This window comes from Podarcis pityusensis (genome assembly GCF_964106645.2).
Source record: "Podarcis pityusensis genome assembly, chromosome: 4".
NCBI classification, from domain to species: Eukaryota; Metazoa; Chordata; class Lepidosauria; order Squamata; family Lacertidae; genus Podarcis; species Podarcis pityusensis.
Genome location: NC_138027.1, coordinates 6,154,576 through 6,180,841, shown reverse-complemented (window position 1 = coordinate 6,180,841; position 26,266 = coordinate 6,154,576). Strand labels below are relative to the sequence as shown.

The 26,266-nt window shown below is 45.0% G+C and overlaps 3 protein-coding genes and 1 long non-coding RNA gene across 4 annotated transcripts in view; 3 read left to right on the top strand and 1 right to left on the bottom strand.

Moving 5' to 3' along the window:
• LOC308475075 (uncharacterized protein) overlaps positions 1–26,266 on the top strand; it is a 166,728-nt gene that overhangs the window by 38,395 nt on the left and 102,067 nt on the right. The window contains exons 2-3 of the mRNA XM_081001895.1: positions 18,559–19,051; positions 19,247–19,328. Of these exons, the coding sequence (XP_080858021.1) occupies positions 18,650–19,051; positions 19,247–19,328 (484 nt within the window). The 5' untranslated portion in view covers positions 18,559–18,649. The remainder of the gene's footprint in view (positions 1–18,558; positions 19,052–19,246; positions 19,329–26,266) is intronic.
• Positions 1–26,266, top strand: part of LOC308475315 (uncharacterized protein) — a 141,652-nt gene that overhangs the window by 65,051 nt on the left and 50,335 nt on the right. The gene's annotated exons all lie outside the window — the stretch shown is intronic.
• LOC308475123 (uncharacterized protein) lies at positions 117–14,670 on the top strand. The gene is made up of 6 exons (XM_081002044.1): positions 117–238; positions 3,744–4,236; positions 4,433–4,514; positions 4,800–4,882; positions 6,437–6,563; positions 9,299–14,670. Exons 2-6 carry the CDS (start codon positions 3,835–3,837, stop codon positions 10,807–10,809), a joined length of 2,205 nt encoding a protein of 734 aa, XP_080858170.1. The 5' UTR covers positions 117–238; positions 3,744–3,834; the 3' UTR covers positions 10,810–14,670.
• Positions 20,136–24,290, bottom strand: LOC308475437. Its single transcript, XR_013985192.1, has 2 exons — positions 23,823–24,290; positions 20,136–20,789 (listed from the first exon to the last, which is right to left on the bottom strand). It is a non-coding gene; the product is annotated as an uncharacterized lncRNA (long non-coding RNA).

Sequence of the window (26,266 nt, the reverse complement as noted above, 5' to 3'; positions counted from 1 at the left end):
CTGCCCCCCTAAATCCATAAATAATAATAAGAATCTGAGGTTCTGCCAAGCGAGAGAGGGCTGAGCTGGAGGGACTCGGCTTGGCAAGGGTTAAAGGGAAGTGAGCTGCCTTCCTAGAGAGGCCAGGAAGCGAGAGGGGGCCAGGTCCTCCAGAGCCAAGGCCCCTCCCTCCCCAGTCCTTTCCTTGCTTTGGGGTCTCTCCTGCAAGGGCTGCCTCGCTGTCCCCTCCTGGGATCTGGTGAGTCTCCTCTCTCTCCCCCCAGAGGGTGCAGTGGGGAGACGGGGGGGGGGGTCCCAGGGCTGCAGCAGGGGAGGATGCCTGGGGGGCCTGATCCGGGAGGGGCCAGGTCTGCCACGCTCTCCTTCCTGGAGATCACAGGATCGCAAACTCATTTGGCCCTCCGCCCCCCCTTTCAGAAAAAATCTCCCCTCTTTAAACAAAGGAGTCCCTGGGACTTTAACTCTGTGTGACATCGCTCAGCCTCATTGCACAACAGAGGAAACATGTGCAAATGGTTTTCCAAAGCTGGACGAGGAGGTGGACTAGCCCCCCCCCCCCCAAGAAAAACCCAAGTGGAGGAAGGAAGGAAGAAAAGGTGGGAGAGAAAGGCCAGGAACAAAGAGAGGGATCCCAGCCCCTAGTCTGGCTGCTGCATTGCGGACCAGTTTCCCAGTCGTCTCCAAGGGCAGCTCCCCACGGATGCCACTGCAGCAATCCCCTCGCACCCAGAGCATGGCATCCCAGGACCACATCCTCTCTGTCCCAAAGGGATTGTTGCTGGCAAAACAGCCGGAAATGGGCGCTGCTACTCACCGAGCCTCCAAGGACCTTGGCATCAATGGCTGTGCGTGTGTTAAGCTATCTAGCGGAATAATAATAATTAATTACCCGCCTAAATTTCAATGGAGATGTCTTTGGCTCTGCCCACTTGGCCGTCAGGGGGTTGATCAGATACATACCTGGCCCTCAGAGCAAAGAAAAAGGGACCCCACCCCAGGAGTCTGTCTGGAGAGCGGCAGAGAGTCCAAGTGCAAGAAAAGGAGACAGAAGCAGGCGAGTGGGGGTGGGGGAGGAACTCCTGAGGACCCCAGGCGAGGACCCCCACTAGAGCCAAGCATCCAAACAAACGATTCCCTTGTAAGTTGGTTCTGACTTCATGCATTGACTGGAAGGCAGCAGAAACCAGGTTGATTAATCTCCCAGAAATCCCTTCAGTTGCCTCCACATTTTGCATTGCTAGAAGGCTAGAGACTTAGTTGTTCTTCTCTTCCTCTTTCTTTTCAAAAAGATAGCTCATGGTCTGGGATGCAGTACAGTCCAGCCCCGGTTCCCAGCAAGGCTCATCCATGCTTGCTCAGGGAACCATTCCCCCCTTCAGTTGCCTCCACATTTTGCATTGCAATCTTCTTTCTATTTTTTTTAAAAAATAATATTTATTAATAATTTCAGAATTGCAAAAAAAAAAAAAAAATAAAAAGCAACACTACAATACAGAAAAAAAAGAGAAAAACGCAAAACATAAAAACCAATACAACAATACAGCAAAAGAAAATAAAAAAGAGGGGGGAAAAGACACAAATCCCAAATTGCATATCTATAATTTCCATTTGCTTGTTTCATTGAGCTCCTCACACCTCCCTTTTTGTATTCTAGTTTAATTAATTGTTTCAGCAAATTCTTTCCATCTTTCTCAATTTTTGTTAAAAAAATTATCTTAACAATTTAACCTGATAATTAACTCAACAAATCCTTTCCATCTTTCCCCATATTCTGTTATTCAAATTACCTTAATTTATTTAACCTTATCTTACCCCAAAATACCTTAAAGCTTAAATCTTAGTTTTCAAATATACATAGCTCCTAATATCATTTCTGCTAGAGTCATATAGTTTCATTCCAACATTTTCCCTAATATTCATTAAGCTAATTCTAAATAAAAAGTTTCCTTTATAAATTTTCTTCCAATCATCATCCAGCGTCTCTTCTTCCTGTTCTCGGATCGTGTCAGTCCTTACTGTCCATTCCATCTAGTCCATCAACCTGGAAGCCTTATGTCCAAAGCCCTTAAGTCTCTTCCATGTCCCTTCTGCAGTTCTTCTTCTTGTTGTTTATACTTGCCCTTTTCCTTGTCTTTTGTTGGTCTCTTTCTTAATTTCTTTCCTTTCTCATTGAGGAGTAGGTCTCTGGGGGATTCCAACCCAAAATTGTCTCCATCTCCCTTCATCCAGCCCGCCCATTCCCCACAGTCCCACTCCCCACAGTCCTCGATATAATCCAAAAAGTATTTGAAATCATATTTCAAGGTCTCTCCAAGGTTAGGAACCTCCTCAGCTCCAAACTCCCCCTGGCCCACTCCAACTTCAATCTTCAATGACAGCGGCTTATGCTCCTGTAGGGCCTCGGGTCTCTCCATTTATATTATTTGAGGTGCAACCGCATCCTCCTCCATTATCATCTTCACTTGCCCAGTCAGTACAGATTGATAGGTTGGTCCCTGGATGATTTCTGTATCAATGTTCCCTGTTTGTCCACAGTTATTAACCACAACAGTCAAATCCATTTTCTCATTCATCAAGTCCATCTTCTCGTGCATCTGTTCCAGCAAGGCATTTGTCTTGCATAAAGCAAGCACCCAATCTTCCTCCCAGCTCATCTTTGGTCAAGGTCAGAAAAGGCTGTTCCCACGATCTTAATCTCACAGATGTTGGGTCCTCAAGTATACTGCAGCAACAATTTAACAGGCTCCCTCTAGAGGAGACAATTTCTATTTGTATCCATTTTTTTTTTTAAAGGCAAAGGAAAGTTACTTTCATTTTTCAGATATTTCAGATGTTTTTCAGATATTTTGTTTGTTTAAAATGCAAAAGGCAACATTAGAATCAACTTGTTTCTCTTCATTAGCTATCTGTCAAAATATTCCATTCACAGTCAATGAACCTCTCCAACAGTTTCTGTCTCTGACACCCCGTTCCAAGGTTAGAGACGGTGGAAACTTATCCTTCTTCACTCCCTCTCCTGCTAGGGTTAAACAAAGTCCCCCCCCCTTTTCTCCTGCTTCCAAGGGGGGTTTCAATGATTCTAAATGAAGGAAATTTAGTCCTTTTTTAACAGCTTCCCGGCTTTAGCTTGCAAAATTTTTGCTTTAGTCTATATACAAAAAAGCGGAAGGCGGACTTCCTGTTTGCACCTTCCCGCTTCGATACCAAATTAAAACAATTTATTGATCCAATTTTCCATTTCTACTCACGGGTACTTGTTTTAAGTCCAATTGTCCACAGGAAAAAGTCAGCGCTCTCTGGCAATGGCTGTGCGGCTTCACTCCGTGAAAGTAGCAGTCAGTTCGTAGCACCGCGCTTCTCACCCCACTTCGCTCCGGAGCCCCTAGATGGGATTCCCTGCGAGTAGGGGGGCGCTTCTGGTGCCCTGCCGAACCCCACGTTCCCAGGCTTCCTCCGCCTGGGATTTCTAGCGGGTCCCCACCTTCGCCGCGGCGGGAAGTCCCAGTTTTCACGGAGCCCGTTCCTCCGGTCGGAGGAACTCTGCCATTCACCAATGGCGCTGACCCAGAAGTCCTGCATTGCAATCTTCTTTCTAGGAGAGCTTCTTCTTCTTCTTCTTCTTCTTCTTCTTCTTCTTCTTCTTCTTCTTCTTCAGAAAATAGCTCATGGTTTGCTTGCTAAGGGAAGCTTTTTCTTCCTCTGACCTACAAATTCTGTAACAAAACAATGTATTTGCTTTGTAGGATTTCCTTGAGCTTTTCATTACGACAGACAGAACTTGTCAGAAGACCAAAGGGTTCCTTCCGATCTCTCAGAGGCTTCCTGAGAGCACAGATGGATGAGCTAGACTTAGCTGGCCCTGGAATAGGAAGAGGCCATGCCAGCCAAACTGGGAGCAGTGGGGGATTCTGGGAAAACCCAGTGCAGAAGATCCTGGGTGAGGAGGACACCCTCCGCTCAGAGGTGCAAAGCCAGCAGTTGAGGCAGTTCTGCTGCCAGGAGGCCAAAGGACCCCGAGAGGTTTGCAGCCGACTCTTCCACTTTTGCCACCAGTGGCTGAAGCCAGAAAGGCACACAAAAGCTGAGATGCTGGACCTGGTGATCTTGGAGCAGTTCCTGGCTGTCCTTCCCCCGGAGATGGAGAGCTGGGTGAGGGAATGCGGAGCGGAGACCAGTTCCCAGGCGGTGGCCCTGGCCGAAGGTTTCCTCCTGAGTCAGGCAGAGGAGAGAAAGCAGGTGAGAGAGACTTTCCTCTGGATACTCCCAAGAGGTTCCAAACAGGACAGAGAACATCCCATAATGCTCTGCTGATAGCCCATCTGTTTTCTGGGAAAGCATCCATGGAATGAGATCTCACACCCTTCAAGTCTTTGCCATTCTCTTTCTAATATTTCTCACCATTCTCTGTTTTGAATCCTTGTTTCTTTTTCAGGGAAAGGATCTCTTTGCAGAAATGGACCTGGATTCCTGTGAGGCAGAGAGGCCTCCGTTGGACACCAGAGAGAGGCCACTGGGTAAGGAGGAAGGTGGCGTTTGCCCTGTTTGGCCTCATTCTGTTGGTTTTCCAACTCATCTGAGGGTTATTTTCATCTTGTTTTGTGGGGAGACAGTTGGGAAGAAGGGTCCAGAGGAGGGGAGATGTATTTCTGCACAACTAACATATGAAATGGGCACAAATGTCTAAATGCTCTCAGTAGGTAAGGCTTTCTCAAAGGCCAATGTGTAGTTAGAGATGCCCTGTTTCACCTGTGAGAGAAGCCGGCACTCCTGGCGTCCTGTTTACCTTTTTTCTCTTGCAGGTGACAGAATGATGCCGGCAAGACTTCCTGATCCGTCTTTTCATGGGGGCAGAAGGGAAGCAGCGGCTGTGGGACCAGATCAGGTCAGGGGAAGCTGCCTTGTGGGGACAGAGGCTGAGGGATGGAGCAATGTCATGGACTGGTTGGGCACAGAGGAATGGTGGGAGGATGCAGCTGGGGAATCAGGAAGGAAGATGGCTGAGAGCCCAAGAAGTGGAGGTAGAAGAAGGATGGGCGGTCGGAGGGGGAAGAGGGAGAAGCCTGGGAAGAGGAGGTGTCAGAAGCTGAAGGGGTTGCAGGGCTTAGTGAGCTGGGAGACTCTGTGGCAGAATGCAGTGCAGAATCAGAGGCAGAAGAGGAAGGAGGCGAGTGGGAGAGGAAGGTTGAGAGGCAGAGGTGAGTCAGGATAAGGAAGATTGTCCCCCTCTCCTTTTGCCAGAAGCCACCCTCCCTGCTTGTCTCTCAGAGCCAGGAGACCCTGTTCATTGCAGGAATCTCTGCTAGATCATGCTAGAGACAGATGACCATTCAAAATAGTCTTATTTTATTTCTTGACTTCGGTTACCAGACGTCCCCGTTTCCCAGGGACTGTCCTCGGATTTGTGAATAAGTCTGCGGACAAATACCATCCCTGGAATGTCCCCAGATTTCATCTAATGTCCCCGGGAAAAGCAGCAGTGGCAGTCTCAGTAGCCTGAGAGATCCCTGCCCCCTCCTGCTTGCACACAAGTAGCAGTTGGGATGGGGCTGCTCCGAAAGGCAGTGTAAAGCCTCGCTTTGCAGCTAAGGGATCTACGCTCCTTCCTGCTAGCATGCAAGTAGGAATGGAATTGGGGCTGCTCCGATGAGAAGGGAGGCATCACGCTGCCCGAGCCTTGCGGCTGCTCTTGGCCTTCCTTCTTCGCCTTCCATGCCTGACCCACCGCGCAGCGCTTCCCCATCACCACCACCGAAGAACCAACAACTCAGGGGCTACCCAGGCTCATGGAGAAAGGAGATAGAAGCCTTGGTGGAAGGGGAAACGTGGCGGTTGAGGTCAAGGTGGTGGCCGCCCCTCTGCCACCTCCATCGCTGCAGCATCAACGTCCCACACATGTAGTATTATTTATTTATTTATTTATACTTAGTGTCCCCAGATTCATTGAAAAAAATCTGGTAACCTTATACAAGATTCATCAATGAATGCTACAATTGGTTTCTAAGTGGTGGACAAATGTGAACAAATAGTGGCCTGGATTCACCTAACCAGCCCCATCGGCTTCAAAATGGGGCCTGCCCCCCATTGCTCCCCCCTCCATGCCCCCATGAACCCCTTGAATTTGGCTCTAGGGCATTGGGAGGGAAATCCCCAGAACAGTTCATGAGGAAAGGAGAAAGTGGATCCTTCCATCAGGCAAACTGGAATGCTTGCGTAGGCAGAATGACTTGGAAAACACAATGTGGAGAACCACGTATTTGCACAGAGACAAATACCCATAATTAAAACGCAGAATAAAATAAGCATCCATATTTGAAATGTGCAGCAAAACAACCCTATTGAAACAACACCACAATGTACAGGAATGAAACAACAGAGCATTGTGTAGCAGATCATATTTCTGCTGTCTCAGAGGAGAACATTTCCCTTTTTCTTTTAGGGTCCAGTGTGCTTTGAAGATGTCGCTGTTCGCTTCACGGATGAGGAGTGGGCGTTGCTGGATCCTGACCAGAGAGCTCTGCATAAGGACGTCATGGAGGAGAATCGTGGAATCGTGGCCTCTCTTGGTAAGGCTCCCTGTGGGATCATCATATCAGCCTGGAACTTCAAAAAATACCTCTATGGGACCAACCTCATCTATTTTCACAGAGCTCAACAGTGCCTCCTATAATACCTGGGAACCTAACACCCCTACAACAAAGAGTAAATTACAGTTTTTTCTTTGAACAATCTTCCTCAAATTACTCCTTTTTCTACCAGTATTGGGCTGGTCTGAACTTCCCAGGCCATCTTAAATGTCAGCTTCAGAATTGTTAGGAAAGATAAGTAGCTTCAGATTTTTGTTTTTGCTCCTGTCAGTCTTTGGTTGACCAAAGAGACGACTGACATTGGAGATGGAGGGGATGCCATGACTGGGCCAAACAAAATTCATCCCAGAGAAACACTGGGCTTATGGAATCTCAGGTAGTAGTAGCAGTGATGATGATGATGATGATGATAGTAATAGTAATAAAGTGGTACCTCGGTTTACAAACTTAACAACAATAACAACAAGAGTAATACAGTGGTACCTAGGTTTACAAACATAAATCTTTTCCGGAACAGGACTGTTCTTAAATTGAGGTACCACTGTGATAATAACAGTAATTTTTATTTCTATCCTGCCCATCTGGCTGGGTTTCCTCAGCCACTCTGAGCGGCACAACACATATATAATCATGAAACATAAATAATAATAATCTGAACCCATATAAAAAGAACATTAACTTTAAAATTAACAACTTATACTAGAGGCCAAACTTGTATAAATCTTTTGTGAATCGTGTGCTTCTGAGGTTTGATGTCTCATAACACCACTTTTGTGTGGAGTAATACCATAAAATTATAGAGCAATGGAAAGACAATTTAATGAAGAATGTAATGCAATGACTTTTATGAAGGAGTATTTATTAGAACAGCAGTCATCAAGAAAAAATGTGAAACCTTTGGTAACCATTGGTAACCTTTAGCTTTCATTACGGCCTTACAACGCCTTCCCATGAAGTGAACCAAGTTTTTAGTTCTGCAGCTGTAAGAATGTGAGACCAAGAATGAATTATTGTCTCTGTTAATTGGGCTTTATTGCTGGGTTGCTTCTGATTAACAAGTTTCTTTAGTCGGCTCTATAGATTTCTGATTGGGTTAATGTTTGTGCTATTCCCAGGCCATTCTGGCAGTGAAATAAGATTATCTTGAAAGCACCTTTTGCACACAGCAGCAACATGACATGGAGCTGAATCATGTTGAAATAGAAAGCAAACAAACAAATAAACAAACAATCAAATATAAATGCTTCAGTATCTGGGTAAAGATCACCTGCGGAATGCTTCAGTTTGGGCTCAAGTATTTCATTGATGCGTTTTGTTGTTGTTTAGTCGTTTAGTTGTGTCCGACTCTTCGTGACCCCAGGGACCAGAGCACGCCAGGCACTCCTGTCTTCCACTGCCTCCCGTAGTTTGGTCAGACTCATGTTTGTAGCTTCGAGAATACTGTCCAACCATCTCATCCTCTGTCGTCCCCTTCTCCTTGTGCCCTCCATCTTTCCCAACATCAGGGTCTTTACCAGGGAGTCTCCTCTTCTCATGAGGTGGCCAAAGTATTGGAGCCTCAGCTTCACGATCTGTCCTTCCAGTGAGCACTCAGGGCTGATTTCCTTAAGAATGGAGAGGTTTGATCTTCTTGCAGTCCTTGGGACTCTCAAAAGTCTCCTCCAGCACCATAATTCAAAAGCATCAATTCTTCGGCGATCAGCCTTCTTTATGGTGATGCGTTTTACATTCCCATTAATGACGCATATTCTGTCCACACCTTTTGCTGCCATGCAACCCCAGATCATCACACTATCTGAGTGTTTCATGGTTGGTGTAATGCAAGAAGGATGTAAATCTCTGATTCTTTTCCTTGCGTATTTCATGCCATCACTACCAAGCAAGAAGATTTGGGTCTCAATGCTCCAAATAACATTGTTCCATTGTTCCGCTGTCCAGTTAACATGGGTTTAATCTTTTCAAGCTTTGCTTGAGAGAGAACAATGGCTTTTTTCTTAAAATTCTAACATTTAGACCAGTCCTAGCACTCAACTTCACAGTACATTGCTCCATGTCATCCTGTAAACACCCACATGATTTTCTTCTGTCATGTAGGGACAGTCTCTCCATTCTTCGATCATCACTTAACTTTGTGCACCTTTTCCTGCCTTTACCAGTCTGATTTTATAATGATTGAGTCTCCTTATACCTCTTCAAAAATATAGAAAGACCATCTTTGGTGTAGTTTTTCCCAATCTTTCATCTAATTTCTTCATAACGGTAGCCTCGTTCACTTAATACTACAATTTTACGTCTCTTTCTGGGTGACCAGTCAACTTTTTGTGCCATTTCTATAATTTTATAATGTTTTACACCCTAAGCAAATTGTGCTTCCTTTCTCTGGTTACTTGGCTATAACATTTGATAGAATATGGATAATTAAATGAACTTTGTTGAATTGCTTCTTGATTAAATTATCTTCCCATTGATATATAATTTTATGATATCAAAAGAAGTGGTGTTATGAGCCATCAAACCTCTGAAATACACTTTTTTCCAAAAAGCTTCCATAATTTTGACCACTACTGTATATCAAACAAAGCAACATTCAACAACACATCCGAATCTCATAATTAATATATTGGTTAATGACAAACAACTGGTAATGAACACACACCCTTCAGTTCTTCTCCATTTGTTCCTGAGGCTCTAACCTCTTTTTGTCTCCATTGCAGATTGTGATGAAACGGAAATAGAGAACAAAGGTGACCATGACAAAATCCACAGAGAGGACATGCCACGTAAAAATTTGGAGTGTGGAGAAAGGTGTAGTCAGAGCTCCCATTCCACTGCCCATCAACAAAATCTCATTGGAAAGAAACTCTATCAGTGCATGGAATGTGGAAAAAGCTTCAGTCACAGCTCCAAACTCACTACCCATCGAAGAATTCATACAGGGGAGAAACCCTATCAGTGTGTGGAGTGTGGAAAGAGCTTCAGTCAGAACTCCCATCTCACTTCCCATCAAAGAATTCATACAGGGGAGAAACCCTATCAGTGTGTGGAATGTGGAAAGAGCTTCAGAATCAGCCACGATCTCACTTCCCATAAGAGAATTCATACAGGAGAGACTCCCTATCAGTGTGTAGTATGTGGAAAGAGCTTGAAGAATAACTCCAATCTCACTTCCCATCAGAGAATTCATACAGGGGAGAAACCCTATCAGTGTGTAGAATGTGGAAAGAGCTTCAGTCAAAACTCTGATCTCACTTCCCATAAGCGAATTCATACAGGGGAGAAACCCTATCAGTGTGTGGAATGTGGAAAGAGCTTCAGTCAGAGCACCCATCTCACTTCCCATCAAAGAATTCATACAGGGGAGAAACCTTATCAGTGTGTGGAATGTGGAAAGAGCTTCACTGATAGCTCTGATCTAACTTCCCATAAGCGAATTCATACAGGGGAGAAACCCTATCAGTGTGTGAAATGTGGAAAGAGCTTCAGGAAGAGCTCCTCTCTCACTTCCCATCAAAGAATTCATACAGGAGCGAAACCCTATCAGTGTGTGGAATGTGCAAAGTGCTTCAGTCACAGCCACAGTCTCACTTCACATCAAAGAATTCATACAGGGGAGAAACCCTATCAGTGTGTGGAATGTGGAAAGAGCTTCAGTCACAGTCAGAATCTCACTTCACATCAAAGAATTCATACAGGGGAGAAACCCTATCAGTGTGAGGAATGTGGAAAGAGCTTCAGTCAGAGCTCCGATCTCACTTCCCATAAGCGAATTCATACAGGGGAGAAACCCTATCAGTGTGTGGAATGTGGAAAGAGCTTCAGTCGCAACCACAGTCTCACTTCCCATCAAAGAATTCATACAGGGGAGAAACCCTATCAGTGTGAGGAATGTGGAAAGAGCTTCACTCATAGCTCCTCTCTCACTTCCCATCAAAGAATTCATACAGGGGAGAAACCCTATCAGTGTGTGGAATGTGGAAAGAGCTTCAGGAAGAGCTCCGATCTCACTTCCCATCAAAGAATTCATACAGGGGCGAAACCCTATCAGTGTGTGGAATGTGGAAAGAGCTTCAGTAACAGCCACAGTCTCACTTCACATCAAAGAATTCATACAGGGGAAAAACCATATCAGTGTGTGGAATGTGGAAAGAGCTTCAGTCACAGTCAGAATCTCACTTCCCATCAAAGAATCCATACAAAGGTTGGAAAATCTATTATACAGATTTAGGAGCCAGGCAAATCCACACTTTTTTAACCAGTCCTTTGGCTGATTGACATTTAATGCCCGTTTAAAATGTGGTGTTTTGTGTTTTTATTTTGTTTTTTTATGTTTTAACCATCCTGAGACCTGTGGGTGTAGGGAATTGCTGCCAACTTTCTGCACCGCCTAGAGTACCCACAGAATTGTGGCTTCTACTGGCAACACACATAGGAGAACAAATGAAAGACGAACACAATGAGCAGGCTAAAACCTGGAAAGGGACATACCAAATGGACATCCGGAGTGAAGAGGTCAGTTTTCCCACTGCTGAACAATGCCACAGGTAGAGGAGATGGAATGCTAGAAGCATTCCTGGGGCAAGGGGAGCTGCTGGGAAATTGAACTACGGGCTCAAAATATTATTTTTTTGCAAGGTTGCTGCCATTATACGCATTACAGGCAGAAAGCTGAAAAAACGTGCTGAGCTTGGTGATTGACAGTGGGGCCAGTCACCACCTCATGCCATCGCCATCTAGTGTTTTTTTGTGGAACTGCAAGGTTGTGAAAACTGGAAGTGTAACTCTTGCAGATGGTTCCAAGCGCCAACTAACTATGTCTGGCTCTGTTTATTGTTCTTTTTTACAGGCGGAGATTGAGGCCTATGTCATTCCAGAGATGCAGTGCTGTTTGCTTTCTGTTTCCTCTCTTGTCCATGATGGATTCAAAGTGTGTTTTGAAAATAATGTTTATTCCATTTCCAGAGGTGGGCGACAACAGGTCAGTGTTGAGTGCAAAGACAGGCTGTTTGTGCTAGAAACGCCTATTGCAGGTAGGCCCTGAGGATGCACAAGCACAGTGTGCTAACGTTCCCATCCATGATGGTGGACATCATAGTGTTTGGCACCAGAGAATGTCACATGTCAACTGGGGGTACGTGAAGAAGGTCCCAGGGTGCATTGAGGCGTGCAAGATGAAGGCATGTGACAAATATCTGGAATGCAGGGCCTTCAAGAAAGCCAAGGTTCAGACGTGCTCTTATCCTAGGTCTGACAGGATATCCACAAAACCTTTTGAGCTAGTCCATGCAGACCTTTGGAGCCCTATGCCAGTTGCCAGTCTGGGCGGGGCCAAATTTGTGCTATCTCTGGTGGATGATTATTCCAGAAATGGGTGGATTTTCTCTCTGAAGCACAAGTGAGAGGCCGCTGCTTTGGTGAAAGACTGGATAACGGCAGTAGAAGTACAATTCTCACTGCGGGTCAAGAGCTTTCAATCAGATCACGGTGGAGAGTTCACCAGGTCCGCCTTGCAGAACTTCTTCTGCCAGAAAGGCATACGCCATAGGTTGTCTAGCAAATTTTCCTCAGGAGAATGGAAGTTGCAGAATGTAGGTAGAGAACGCTGCAGGAGGCAACCGAAGCCATGCTCTTTGACACAGGGTTGCCCCAGCAGTTTTGGGTGGAAGCGTGGAAATCTGCGTCCTTCACTCTGAACCTTTCTTACAGTTCTGTAGTAGGGGACACGCCCTATTTTCTGCTGCACGCAAGAAGCCCAAGGTGCATTTCTTCTTCTTTTCCTACAGAATGCTTCAGGCTTTTTTTACAAAGTTAATTGGAACATTTTCTTCAACTCATTGTATATCATTTCCCATAATTTTTTAATTTTATTACAATCCCACCACATATGGTAAAAAGTCTCTTCTTTTTCCTTTCACTTCCAACATATATTTGAGCCGGTTTTATACATTCTTCCTATCTGCACTGGTGATATATACCATCTATACATCATGTTCATGTAATTTTCTGTCAGCAAAGAGCAGTCTTTAAATTTTAAATCAGTTTTCCACAATCTTTCCCAATCTTCAAACATTATATTATGACCTACATCTTGTGCCCATTTAATCATGAATGATTTCACCTCTTCATCTTTTGTTTCCCATTCTAGCAGAATACTATATGCACCTTGCAGCAACTTCCCTTTCCCTTCTACGACTTCCTTTTGAAATCTAGATGTCGTGTAGCTAAATCCTTTCTTATTGTCTTCTTTGTATATTTCATGTAGTTGCCGATAGCATAACCAACTCTGAAAGTGATCTTTTATTTCCTCGTAATCTCTTCGTTTCCATTTTCCTTCTTGATCCTTTTAACAAGTCAGCATACGTAAGCCACTTTCCTTTCTTTTCAAGTGGTTTGAGCAGTAAAGCTTCATGTGGTGAAAGCCACCAAGGGGTCTTCTGTTCTAACAAATCTTTATACAGTGGTACCTTGGGTTACATAAGCTTCGGGTTATATACGGTTCAGGTTACACAGTCCGCTAACCCAGAAATAGTGCATCAGGGTAAGAACTTTGCTTCAGGATAAGAACAGAAATCGAGCTCCAGGGACGCAGCAGCAGAAGGAGGCCCCATTAGCTAAAGTGGTGCTTCAGGTTAAAAACAGTTTCAGGTTAAGAACGGACCTTCGGAACAAATTAAGTACTTAACCTGGGGTACCACTGTATCTCTCCCATATGCTCATTAGTGATTTCCTAATTATATGGTTATAAAAACTTTTATGTACCTTCCCTTTCCCATGCCATAAATATGCGTGCCAGCCAAATCTATTGTCATGTCCTTCTAATTCTAATGCTTCTTGCTTTTCCAACTTCACCCAGTCCCTAATCCATACCAGGCATGCAGCTTCACGATATAATGAAAGGTCTGGGAGGGCAAAACCACCTCTGTCTTTTATGTCTGTAAGTATCTTGTGTTTTATCCTTGGCCTTTAGCCCCTCCCCCCTGATAAACTTGGAAATTTCTTTCTGCCATTTTTTGAAACATTCATCTTTCACAATTACTGGGACTGTTTGAAAGAGGAATAGCATTTTTGGCAGAACATTCATTTTAACCACGTAAATTGATCTAATCTAAATACTGGACTACGCCATAGCTGTAAAGTGTCCCTTATTTGAAGGGACAGTCCTTTATTCCAGCGCCATGTCCCGCTGCTGTCCCTTATTGATGGATGTCCCTTAAATTTCAAAGGAAGCAGCTCCTCTCCCTCCCTCCCTGCCGGCCAGGGAGGAGGGAGGCTCTGACTGTGTTGCTTGGCTGTGTTGCTCACCCAATAAGGAGTCTAAGAATGACTGGGGGGGTGGAGCTTGCATGCCTTGTGTGTGACTAGTTAATGCAAGCTGCGGGGTTTTTTGAATGCTGGACGCCATTTTGTTGCACGTGCTGCTGCAAACTTTGCAGTGCAAAGCCAGGCCGGGGAGCCATCTTAAGTTGAGGCTGCATAGGCCTTGTGGTGCATGTGATTCAGATTCTATTCAGTTGAACCTCTGGTTACAAAGTTGGCTGGACAGTGTTCTCGAAGCTACCCAGCATGAGTTTGACCAGACTGCAGGAGTACAGGAAGACTGGAGTGCCTGGAACAAGTGAGGCTGCAGGTCCCTTATTTTGGCTTTTGGTCCCTTATTTTCAAGGCTGCTGGTCCCTTATTTTCAAATCTGTAAGTTGACAGCTATAGACTACGCAATAGCCTGATCTATTTGAAAGCTTAAAATGCATGAGAATCCTCCATTGGGGTGTAGGCAATAAGACACTATACATTGAGCATAAAAGCAATTATACACAATTGTAAATTACAACATTGTATTCATTTATATTACTTAGAATATGTACAATGGATGGAGCCCATGAGAGCGAAACAAGGCATTATTCCGGAAATCCTTGTCAAGACTGTGGAACTGTAATAGGCTCCAATTTGGACTTTATGAACGTATGTGGAACAGAGACTAGCCGACATTTGGTCTTTATGAATGAACTGATTTATTGGGGACATCCGTCTATATTATTCCACTTTATGTGTTGTTTATGTGCAAGATAAACCTTTGATATTGTGATCAGAATATATAGAAGAGTATTGTTTATGTGAATGCACAGCCGGTTACGTCTTGTGTGTTTGTACATTCCAGGAACAGCATTCCTGACCCAGATTTTCACAGGAAGTCCCTCAGATGATTCCCTTTCAAATAGGAAACGTGAACCTAGGCCAGTAGGGTCCTCCTCTCTGGCAGACGGACAACCCCCTCCCCAAAGCCCCTTCCTCCCCCACTTCCCCATGGGGGTCTCCCACACCACCCATCACTCACCAGGATGGCTTTGGTCGTCTCTTGCTTGGAGCACTTCAGGGTTCGGAGTCCCCTGAGCTGAGCTGCCTGGCAGTTCTGAATCACCTCTGGCAAGTACAGCTGATCTTCCTCCAGCAGCTGAAAGGCAAAAGTCAGTTCCTCACGAAGGGAGGGCTTCTCCACCTCCGAGAGGGCAGAGTGGGGGGCAAGGAGGGCAGGTCTGAGTCCCTGCTCTGGTTCTCTCCAATGCTCACCTCTGGGGAAGGGATGTGCAACCGCAGCACATCTGCAAAGAGAAGGACATGGGGACAGGTGAGTCCGTCCCTGAGCACCTGGCAAGGATATTCCAAGAGTTTTCTCCTGATTCCAAGTTCCTACTGCAGGGGAGGAGAGACATCCCAAGCCTTGGGGGCCAATCCTGGCCTCCTATAACCAAAATGTGGCTCCTCAGGCCAGGGGTAGGCAAATTAAGGCCTGGGGGCCAGATCCGGCCCAATCGCCTTCTCAATCCGGCTCGCGGACAATTCGGGAATCAGCGTGTATTTACATGAGTAGAATGTGTCCTTTTATTTAAAATGCCTCTCTGGGTTATTTGTGGGGCATAGGAATTCGTTCATCTCCCCCCCCCAAAAAAATATAGTCTGGCCCCCTACATGGTCTGAGGGACGGTGGACTGGCCCATGGCTGAAAAAGGTTGCTGACCCCTGCCCCAGGCTAAGAAGGTGGCCAATATCTGGTTCCATTCCACCCTTTAAAAATTTAAATATCAAAATAGATCCCAGCTTTCAGAGCATGTAAACCGCATGAGTGGAAATGCCGCTGCTCCATGCACAAAAATAGGACTATACTTCCTTCTCCCACCTTTAAAGTAAACCTTTATGTAACGAAACCGAATTGATCCAAGTCTGCCTTCCTCCACCAACCTCAACTTTGCTCTTCAAGCCAAAAGACAACACTTCCCCGGGCGAAACCCCCTGGCCTTCCATTGGTAGAGCCGCCACCACGCCTGTGGCATTTACCTCACGGGGACTGACTGAGCGGGCGGCAAAACGCTTTCAGCCTTGGACACTTGGCGGGTTCTGAAATGGCCGTGCAGGACATAGTTTGAGGACCCCTGGTCCACACTGACTGGGACATTCTGCATGCCAAGGAGATGCTCTAGGGCTCCCCATATTTCACTAGCCTTTCAACGTTATGCTATTAGCCACCGTGGAGATTCCACCTGCCTCTTTTGAAAGGAGAAAACTCGCCTGATCAATTTAATCAAATAATAATAATAATAATAATAATAATATATTTATACCCCGTCCATCTGGCTGGGTTTCCCCAGCCACTCTAGGCAGCTTCCAACAAAATATCAAAATACAATAGTCCATCCAATATTAAAAGCTTCCCAAAACATAATAACAGCAACCATCCATTTTCAGCTCTAGGGCTCCCCATATTTCACTAGCCTTTCAACGTTATGCTATTAGCAACCATGGAGATTCCACCTGCCTCTTTCGAAAGGAGAACACTCGCCTGATCAATTTCAATAATAATAATAATAATAATAATAATAATTTATTTATACGCTGCGCATCTAGTTGGGATTCCCCAGCCACTCTGGGCGACTTCCAACAGAATATTAAAATACAATAGTACATCAAATATTAAAAGCTTCACTAAACATAAAAATCAATTTTCAGTCCATTGAATTAGCAATTGAGCATTTCTGGAAAGGGAAATAGCATACTTTTGTATATTAGTATAAAAAGCATACTTAAGAAAGTATTACTCATTTATGATGAGAATAGGATTTATTTCTTTTGAACCTCGCTTGGTTCCTCCTTGGCAGCCAGTGCGATTGTTTCAGCAGGGCTAGAACTCAGGACCCGCTGCCTTGAGGGACATCTAAGAGCAGTTGGGCAGGGGAAAGGTCTCCCTTGGGAGGTGGTGGACTCTCCTTCCTTGGAGGTTTCAAAGCAGAGATTGGACGGCCATCTGCCATGGATGCTTTAGCTGAGATTCCTGCATTGCTGGGGGTTGGACTAGATGACCCTGGGATCCCCTCCTATCTCTCCACTCCTGAATTCTGGGAGGAGCTTCCTTGCCTTCTGCAAAGCCCTTTTCCCTGCAAGCTCTTACTCTGGTTTCTGGCCAAGGGAGGGAGATGCTCAGAGTCCAGCCAAGAGCCTCGCGCTCCAAAAGGATATCTGGGCAGCTGCCCCCCTAAATCCGTAAAAAATAATAAGAATCTGAGGTTCTGCCAAGCGAGAAAGGGCTGAGCTGGAGGGACTCGGCTTGGCAAGGGTTAAAGGGAAGTGAGCTGCCTTCCTAGAGAGGCCAGGAAGCAAGAGGGGGCCAGGTCCTCCAGAGCCAAGGCCCCTCCCTCCCCAGTCCTACCCTTGCTTTGGGGTCTCTCCTGCAAGGGCTGCCTCGCTGTCCCCTCCTGGGATCTGGTGAGTCTCCTCTCTCTCCCCCCAGAGGGTGCAGTGGGGAGACGGGGGGGGGGGGTCCCAGGGCTGCAGCAGGGGAGGATGCCTGGGGGGCCTGATCCGGGAGGGGCCAGGTCTGCCACGCTCTCCTTCCTGGAGATCACAGGATCCCAAACTCATTTGGCCCTCCGCCTCCCCTTTCAGAAAAAATCTCCCCTCTTTAAACAAAGGAGTCCCTGGGACTTTTACTCTGTGTGACATCGCTCAGCCTCATTGCACAACAGAGGAAACATGTGCAAATGGTTTTCCAAAGCTGGACGAGGAGGTGGACTAGTCCCTCCCCCCAAGAAAAACCCAAGTGGAGGAAGGAAGGAAGGAAAGGTGGGAGAGAAAGGCCAGGAATAAAGAGAGGGATCCCAGCCCCTAGTCTGGCTGCTGCATTGCAAACCAGTTTCCCAGTCGTCTCCAAGGGCAGCTCCACACGGAGGCCACTGCAGCAATCCCTTTGCACCCAGAGCATGGCATCCCAGGACCACATCCTCTCTGTCCCAAAGGGATTGTTGCTGGCAAAGCAGCCGGAAATGGGCGCTGCTACTCACTGAACCTGCAGGGACCTTGGCATGAATGGCTGTGTGTGTGTGTGAAGCTATCTAGCGGAATAATAATAATAATAATAATAATAATAATAATAATAATAGAAAATTACCCACCTAAATTTCAAGGGAGATGTTTTTGGCCCTGCCCACTTGGCCCTTAGGGGGTTGGTCAGATACATACCTGGCCCTCAGAGCAAACAAAAAGGGACCCCACCCCAGGAGTCTGTCTGGAGAGCGGCATAAAGTCCAAGTGTAAGAAAAGGAGAAAGAAGCAGGGGACTGAGGGTGGGGAGGAACTCCTAAGGACCCCTGGGTGGGGACCCCATTAGAGGAAAGCATCCATTTTCACAAGATATAAATTACTCTCTTGTCAGTCGGTTCTGACTTCATGCATTGACTGGAAGGCAGCAGAAACCAGGTTGATTAATCTCCCAGAAATCCCTTCAGTTGCCTCCACATTTTGCATTGCTAGAAGGCTAGAGACTTATTTCTTCTCCTCTTCCTGCTCTTTCTTTTCAAAAAGATAGCTCATGGTCTGGGATGCGCTGCAGTCCAGCCCTGGTTCCCAGCAAGACTCATCCATGCTTGCTCAGGGAACCATTTCCCCCCCTGTCCTACAAATTCTGTAACAGAACAATGTATTTGCTTTGTAGGATTTGCTACAGCTTCTCATTAAGACGGACAGAACTTGTCAGAAGACCAAAGGGTTCCTTCCAATCTCTCAGAGGCTTCCTGAGAGCACAGATGGATGAGCGAAACTCAGCTGGCCCTGGAACAGGAAGAGGCCATGCCAGCCAAACTGGGAGCAGTGGGGGATTTTGGGAAAACCCAGTGCAGAAGATCCTGGGTGAGGAGGGCACTCTCCGCTCAGAGGTGCAGAGCCAGCAGTTGAGGCAGTTCTGCTGCCAGGAGGCCAAAGGACCCCGAGAGGTTTGCAGCCGACTCTGCCACCTTGACCATCAGTGGCTGAAGCCAGAAAGGCACACGAAAGCTGAGATGCTGGACCTGGTGATCTTGGAGCAGTTCCTGGCTGTCCTTCCCCCGGAGATGGAGAGCTGGGTGAGGGAATGCGGAGCGGAGAGCAGTTCCCAGGCGGTGGCCCTGGCCGAAGGTTTCCTCCTGAGTCAGGCAGAGGAGAGAAAGCAGGTGAGAGAGACTTTCCTCTGGATACTCCCAAGGGGCTCCAAACAGGACAGAGAACATCCCATAATGCTCTGCTGATGGCCCATCCTTTTTCTGGGAAAGCATCCATGGAATGAGATCTTGCACCCTTCAAGTCTTTGTCATTCTCTTTCTAATATTTCTCACCATTCTCGGTTTTGAATCCTTGTTTATTTTCAGGGAAAGGATCTCTTTGCAGAAATGGACCTGGATTCCTGTGAGGCAGAGAGGCCTCCGTTGGGCACCAGAGAGAGGCCACTGGGTAAGGAGGAAGGTGGTTTTCTCCGTTTTGTCTCATTCTGTTTGTTTTCCAACTCTTCTGAGGGTTCTTTTCATCTTGCTTTGGGGGGAGACAGTTGGGAAGAAGGGTCCAGAGGAGGGGAGATGTATTTTTGCACCACAAACATATGAAATGGGCACAAACGTCCAAATGCTCTCAGCAGGTAAGGCTTTCTCAAAGGCCCATCTGTAGTTAGAGATGCCCTTTTTCACCTGTGAGAGAAGCCGGCACTCCTGGCATCCTGTTTACCTTTTATCTTTTGCAGGTGACAGAAGGATGCCAGCAAGACCTCCTGATCCGTCTTTTCATGGGGGCAAAAGGGAAGCAGCGGCTGTGAAACCAGATCAGGTCAGGGGAAGCTGCCTTGTGGGGACAGAGGTTGAGGGATGGAGCAATGTGATGGACTGGTTGGGCACAGAGGAATGGTGGGAGGATGCAACTGGGGAACCAGGAAGGAAGATGGCTGAGAGCCCAAGAAGTAGAGGTGAAGAAGGATGGGTGGTCAGAGGGGGAATTGGGAGAAGCCTGGGAAGAGGAGGTGTCAGAAGCTGAAGGGGTTGCAGGGCTTAGTGAGCTGGGAGACTCTGTGGCAGAATGCAGTGCAGAATCAGAAGCAGAAGAGGAAGGAGGCGAGTGGGAGAGGAAGGTCGAGAGGCAGAGGTGAGTCAGGATAAGTTAGAGCCACCGGTGGCTCCCTCTCCTTTTGCCAGAAGCCACCCTCCCTGCTTGTCTCTCAGAGCCAGGAGACCCGTGCATTGCAGAAATCTCTGCTAGATAATCCAAGACAGATGGCCGTTCAAAATAGGCTTATTTTATTTCTAGATTGATCACTGAATGCTAAAATTGGTTTCTAAGGGGTGGACAAATGAGAACAAATAGTGGCCTGGATTCACCTAACCAGCCCCATCTACTGCAAAATGGGGCTTGCCCCCCATTCCTCCGCCCTCCATGCCCCCATGACCCCCTTGGATTTAACTGTAGGGCATTGGGAGGGATCTCCCCAGAACAGCTCACGAGGAGAGGAGAAAGTGGATCCTTCCATCAGGCAAACTGGAATGCTTGCGTAGGTAGAATGACCTGAAAAACACAGTATGGAGCACCACCTATTTGCACAAAGATGAACACCCATAATTAAAACGCAGAATAAAATAAGCATCCATATTTATAATGTGCAGCAAAGCAATCCTATTGAAACAACACCACAATTAACAGGAAGAACACAACAGGGCATTGTGTAGCAGATCATATTTCTGTCTCAGAGGAGAACATTTCCTGTTTCTTTTAGGGTCCAGTGTGCTTTGAAGATGTTGCTGTTCGTTTCACGGAGGAGGAGTGGGCGTTGCTGGATCCTGAGCAGAGAGCTCTGCATAAGGACGTCATGGAGGAGAATTGTGGGATCGTGGCCTCTCTTGGTAAGGCTCCCTGTGGGATCGTCATATCTGCCTGGAAATTCAAAAAATACCTCAATGTGACCAACCTCATATATTTTCACAGAGCTCAACAGCACCCCCTCTAACACCTGGGAACCTAACACCCCCACAATAAAGAGTAAATTACAGTTTTTTCTTTGAACAATCTTCCTCAAATTATTCCTTTTTCTACCATGATTGTGTTAGGATATTGATGTTCCTTTCCACCTAAACTGATGTGTGGAGCTATCGTCTGTCACATTTCTGTTTACATTTCTGTTTACATGGGAACTTCTGTTTGTGTATAGCTTTTGCCTCATGCTTCCTGCTCTTAGACATGAAGGAGAGCAGACATGTTTTTCTTTGTCTTGATCTATGCTGAATATACTGCTTGTAAATATGCTTTACATATGCCTCTGTCCACCCTTCTTTTTTTAAAAAAACAACACATTTTATTAGTTTTTACAATATCAACGACAAACAAAAATATAAAACAAACAAAATATAACAAACATAAATCATAACCTTATTGAAAATAACAGTTATTTACTTTGTAAAACGACTTCCTCGTTTCCCCTTAGTTGAATTTCATTGCATATCCTTATAACGGTTTTCCAAATCCCAATTTGAATACCCTTTAAATTAAACATTAACATCTTTAAATCTTCTCCTTCTTGTATTAAACATATTATTTTATCAGTTAACATAAATACAATCCTAAGCCCATTAAGTATCTGGACGCTATTTCCAGTTATTTTAGCTTAACAAATTTAGCTAAATAATCATTAAATTTCTTCCATTCTTCGTGGTGAGTTCCTCCTCCTTCTGGTCGCGGACTCTTCCGATTAGATCGGCTAGCTCCATAAAATCCATCATCTTCATCTGCCATTCTTCTACTGTTGGTAATTCTTGAGTTTTCCACTTTTTAGCTAACAAAATTCGAACCGCAGTTGTTGCATACAAAAACAGATTAACATATTTCTTGGGCAATTCCGAACCTGTTATTCCAAGAAGAAAGGCCTCTGGTTTCTTTATAAATGTATATTTCAACATTTTTTTCAATTCGTTATAAATCTTTTCCCAGAAGTCTTTCACCTTGGAGCAGGTCCACCACATATGAAAGAATGTTCCTTCCTTTTCTTTACATTTCCAAATTGTATTATCACAATTATGATACATCTTTGCTAATTTTACAGGAGTCAAATACCATCTACACATCATTTTCATAATATTTTCCTTTAACAAAGTACATGCGGTGAACTTAACCCCTTTCTTCCACAATCTTTCCCAGTCCTCAAACATAATGTTATGTCCTAAATCTCTTGCCCAATCTATCATCACCGATTTAACTTGTTCATCTTTCGTATGCCACTCCAGGAAAAGCTCGTACATTTTAGATAAGTTTTTACCTCCAGTATCTAACAACTCCATCTCCAACTTAGATTTTTCCAAGGCAAAACCATTTTTCTTATCCAGTTTATACAATTCGTTAATCTGGTGGTAATGTAGCCAATTTTGCTTATCTTTAATTTGCTCAAATGGTCCTAATTTATAACCTTCCTCTTCCTCTATTAATAAATCATAATATCTCAACCATTTGGTATCCATATTTAATTTTTTCTGGGCTTTTGCCTCCATTGGTGAAAGCCATCTGGGCGTCTTTCTTTCTAAAAGGTCTTTGTATTTTATCCAAACATTATACAACGATTTCCGAATTATATGATTTTTAAATGCTTTATGGGCTTTTACTTTATCATACCACAAATATGCATGCCAACCAAACACATTATCAAATCCCTCCAAATCTAGTAAATCTGTATCTTCTAATTTCATCCATTCTTTAATCCAACAAAGTGTGGCAGCTTCCAAATAGATTGTTAAATCTGACAGAGAGAATCCCCCTCTTTCTTTGGAATCCGTAAGTAATTTGTATTTAATTCTGGGTTTCCTCCCCTGCCACCCTTCTGTCGCAGAGTTCATTACTCTGCTGATTAGAGGGTGCTCCAGCTTCTGAAGAGTTCTGAAGCCGCGGGTCGCTGTTTGATGCTGTTCCGCGGACCGGAGTTTGCCCGGTTACCGGCCGGTGGGCTGGAGCCAGCTGGGAGCCTGCCAAATGCCCCCGTTTCCCTTGGACGCATCCCAAGAGATTGGGCTGGTCTGAACTTCCCAGGCCATCTTCACTGTCAGCTTCAGAATTGTTAGGAAAGCTAAGTAGCTTCCGGTTTTTGTTTTTGCTCCTGTCAGTCTTGGGTTGACCAAAGAGACGACTGGCAGCGAAGCTCAGGTGCTGCCAGCCAGAGAAGAAGCAGGCCTAGGGAGAGGAGAGTTAGCAGCGGAAGGCAGAGAGGAGGGGGAGAGGAACTGTCATCTGAGCTCTGAACAAAGGGGAGAAGAAGAAGAGAGACAAGAGTGACAGACAGCTGTGTGAGAGCTACAGGAGTGAGTCAGACGCTGGAATGCAGGAAGCATTCTCTGCCAAATTTAAAGATACTGGAAGAGAAGGTGGGGGCTTCCGTGCTGGGGAAGGGGGAGGAGCTCAGTCTGGGCAACTCCATCTTGTGGGGAGGACGATGAGTAGAGGAGCTCCGTCCAAGTTTGTTGTTTTAGCAATAAATCTGAAATTATTAACAGAGTCGTCTCACGTTTGTGGGAGAGACCAAGCCATAACAAGGACTGACATGGAGATGGAGGGGATGCCATGACTGGGCCAAGCAAAATCCATCCCAGAGAAGAGCTAGGCTTATTGAATCTCAGGTAATAGTAGCACTGATGAGGATGAGGATGATACAGTGGTACCTCGGTTTACAAACTTAATTTTTTCCAGAACAGGTACCACTGTAGTAATAATAATATTTTTTTGTAATGGCTTGGCTCTCCCACAGAAGCGAGACACCGGCAGTAATTATCTCAGGTTTATTGCTCATACACATAAATCACTCCGGAGCTCTTTCACTCCGTGTCTGACTTCCAAGTTTGCAGTTGCCAAGTCTAAACTCCGCCCCTTTCTCTTCTTCCAAGAGGGGAATAAACCCTTTTGCTCCCGCTCTTTCCCCCTCCTCTCACTGACCTTTTTGCGCCTTCGAGTTTTTGGGCTATTCCTGGCCTTTCCCCTTCTGTCTCTGAGCTAAGATTGGTATTTTGTGGATCTTTGTTATCTGCTGCCTGCTCTCTGTTCTCTGAAGCTATGCCACTCGGCTGCCCCTCCTCCCTCTCACATTCCAGCTCACATTCCAGTGTCCTTATCTCTCTTTGCTTGCTTTCATACATTCCAGCCTCTGTCAGCTCCTGAACAAAGCTGTCATTTTTATTTCTACCCTGCCCATCTGGCTGGGTTGCCCCAGCCACTCTGGGCGGCTTCCAACACATATATGAACATGAAACATAAATAATAATATTCTGATCCCATATAAAAAGAACATTAACTTAAAATGAACAACTTACACTGGTGGCCAAAATTGTGGAAACCTTTTGTGGAAAGTGTATTTCTGAGGTTTGATGGCTCATAACACCACTTTTGTGTGGAGTAATACCATAAAATTATATAGCAATGGAAAGATAATTTAATGAAGAATGTAGTGTAATCACTTTTATGAAGGAGTATTTGTTGGAACAATAGTCATAAAGAAAAAACGTGAAACCTTTGGTAACCATTGGTAACCTTTAGCTTTAATTACGGCCTTACAACGCCTTCCCATGAAGTGAACCAAATTTTTGGTTCTGTAAGAATGTGAAACCAAGATTGAATTATTGCCTCTGTTAATTGGGCTTTATTGCTGGGTTGCTTCTAACAAAGAAGTTTCTTTAGTTGGCTCCATAGATTTCTGATTGGGTTAATGTTTGGGCTATTCCCAGGCCATTCCGGCAGTGGAATAGGATTATCTTGAAAGCACCGTTTGCACACAGCAGCAACAGGACATGGAGCTGAGTCCTGTTAAAATAGAAAATAAATATATAAATAATTATTTATATAAATATATATAAATGCTTCAGCATCTGAGTAAAGATCACCTGCGGAAGTCTTCAGTTTGGGCTAAAGTATTTCCTTTATGTATTTGGGGGCATTTACATTCCCATTAATGACGAAAATTCTGCCCACACCTTTTGCTGCCATACCACCCCAGATCATCACACTATCTGGGTGTTTCACGGTCGGTGTAATGCAAGTAGCATGTAAATCTACTCTGATTTCCCCCCTTGTGTATTTCATGCCATCACTACCAAGCAAGGAGATTTGGGTCTCATCCCTCCAAAAACACTGTCCCATTGTTCCGCTGTCCAGTTAACATGGGTTTAATCTTTTCAACCTTTGCTTGAGAGATTTTCTTTAGTCGTTTAGTCGTGTACGACTCTTCGTGACCCCATGGACCAGAGCACGCCAGGCCCTCCTGTCTTCCACTGCCTCCCGCAGTTTGGTCAAACTCATGCTTTAGAGATAACAATGGCTGTTTCCTTAGAATTCTAACATTTAGACAAGTCCTTACACTCAACTTCACATTACATCTCACCATGTAATCTTGTATACACCAAGATGATTTTCTTCTGTCAGGTTGGGACAGTCTCTCCATTCTTTGATCTCCACTTGCCTTTGTGCATGTTTTCCTGCCTTTACCAGTCTGATTTTGTAGTGGCTAAGTCTCCTTATACCTCTTCAATAATAAAGAAATGCCAGCTTTGGTTAAGTTTTTCCCAATCTTTCATCTAATCTATTCATAACTGTAGCCTTGTTCACTTAATAGTACAATTTTACATCGCTTTCTGGGTGACCAGTCTGTTGGGATACTGCCAAGGAGACGTGGCCATCAGGCAGCCTCCACGTCGTCTCCGGGCAATCTCCCGGTCTCCCATAGGACAGCATCAGTCAATTAGCGACACGAGCCTCAGACACAGTCCGAGACTTGTGCACATCCTTTCTGCAGAGTTTCTACAACGGAAGACGCTGACAGAAGAGCATATTTACAGCTTTATTCAATGTAGATCAGATCAAAAGAAAAACATGACTGCTTGCCTCCGTGTCCAGGAAAACAGCTGGAACAAAAGCTATATACAAAACGGAAACTCTCAGTGATCAGGAAGTTAACAGGCATGTGACACACAACAATAATGCCTGACTCTTTTAAGGTGGAACAGAACTATATCCTAATTGTTTGTGCCGTTTCTATAATTTTATTATGTTTTACAACCTCACTAAATGAAAGAACAAAAAAACCCCCAACCAACTTGATAGCAATCACATAGCACACTGACAACAGTCAACCTAAGCAAGTTGTGCTTCCTTGTTCTGGTTATTTGGCTATAACGTTTGATAGAATATGGGTAATTGAACAACCTTTGTTGAATTGCAGTCTTCATTAAATTATCTTTCCATTGATATATTATTTTATGATATTACTCCAAAAGAAATGGTGTTATGAGCCATCAAACCTCTGAAATACACTTTTTTCCAAAAGTCTTCCACAATTTTGACCACTACTGTATATCAAACAAACCAACATTCAACAACTCATCAGAATA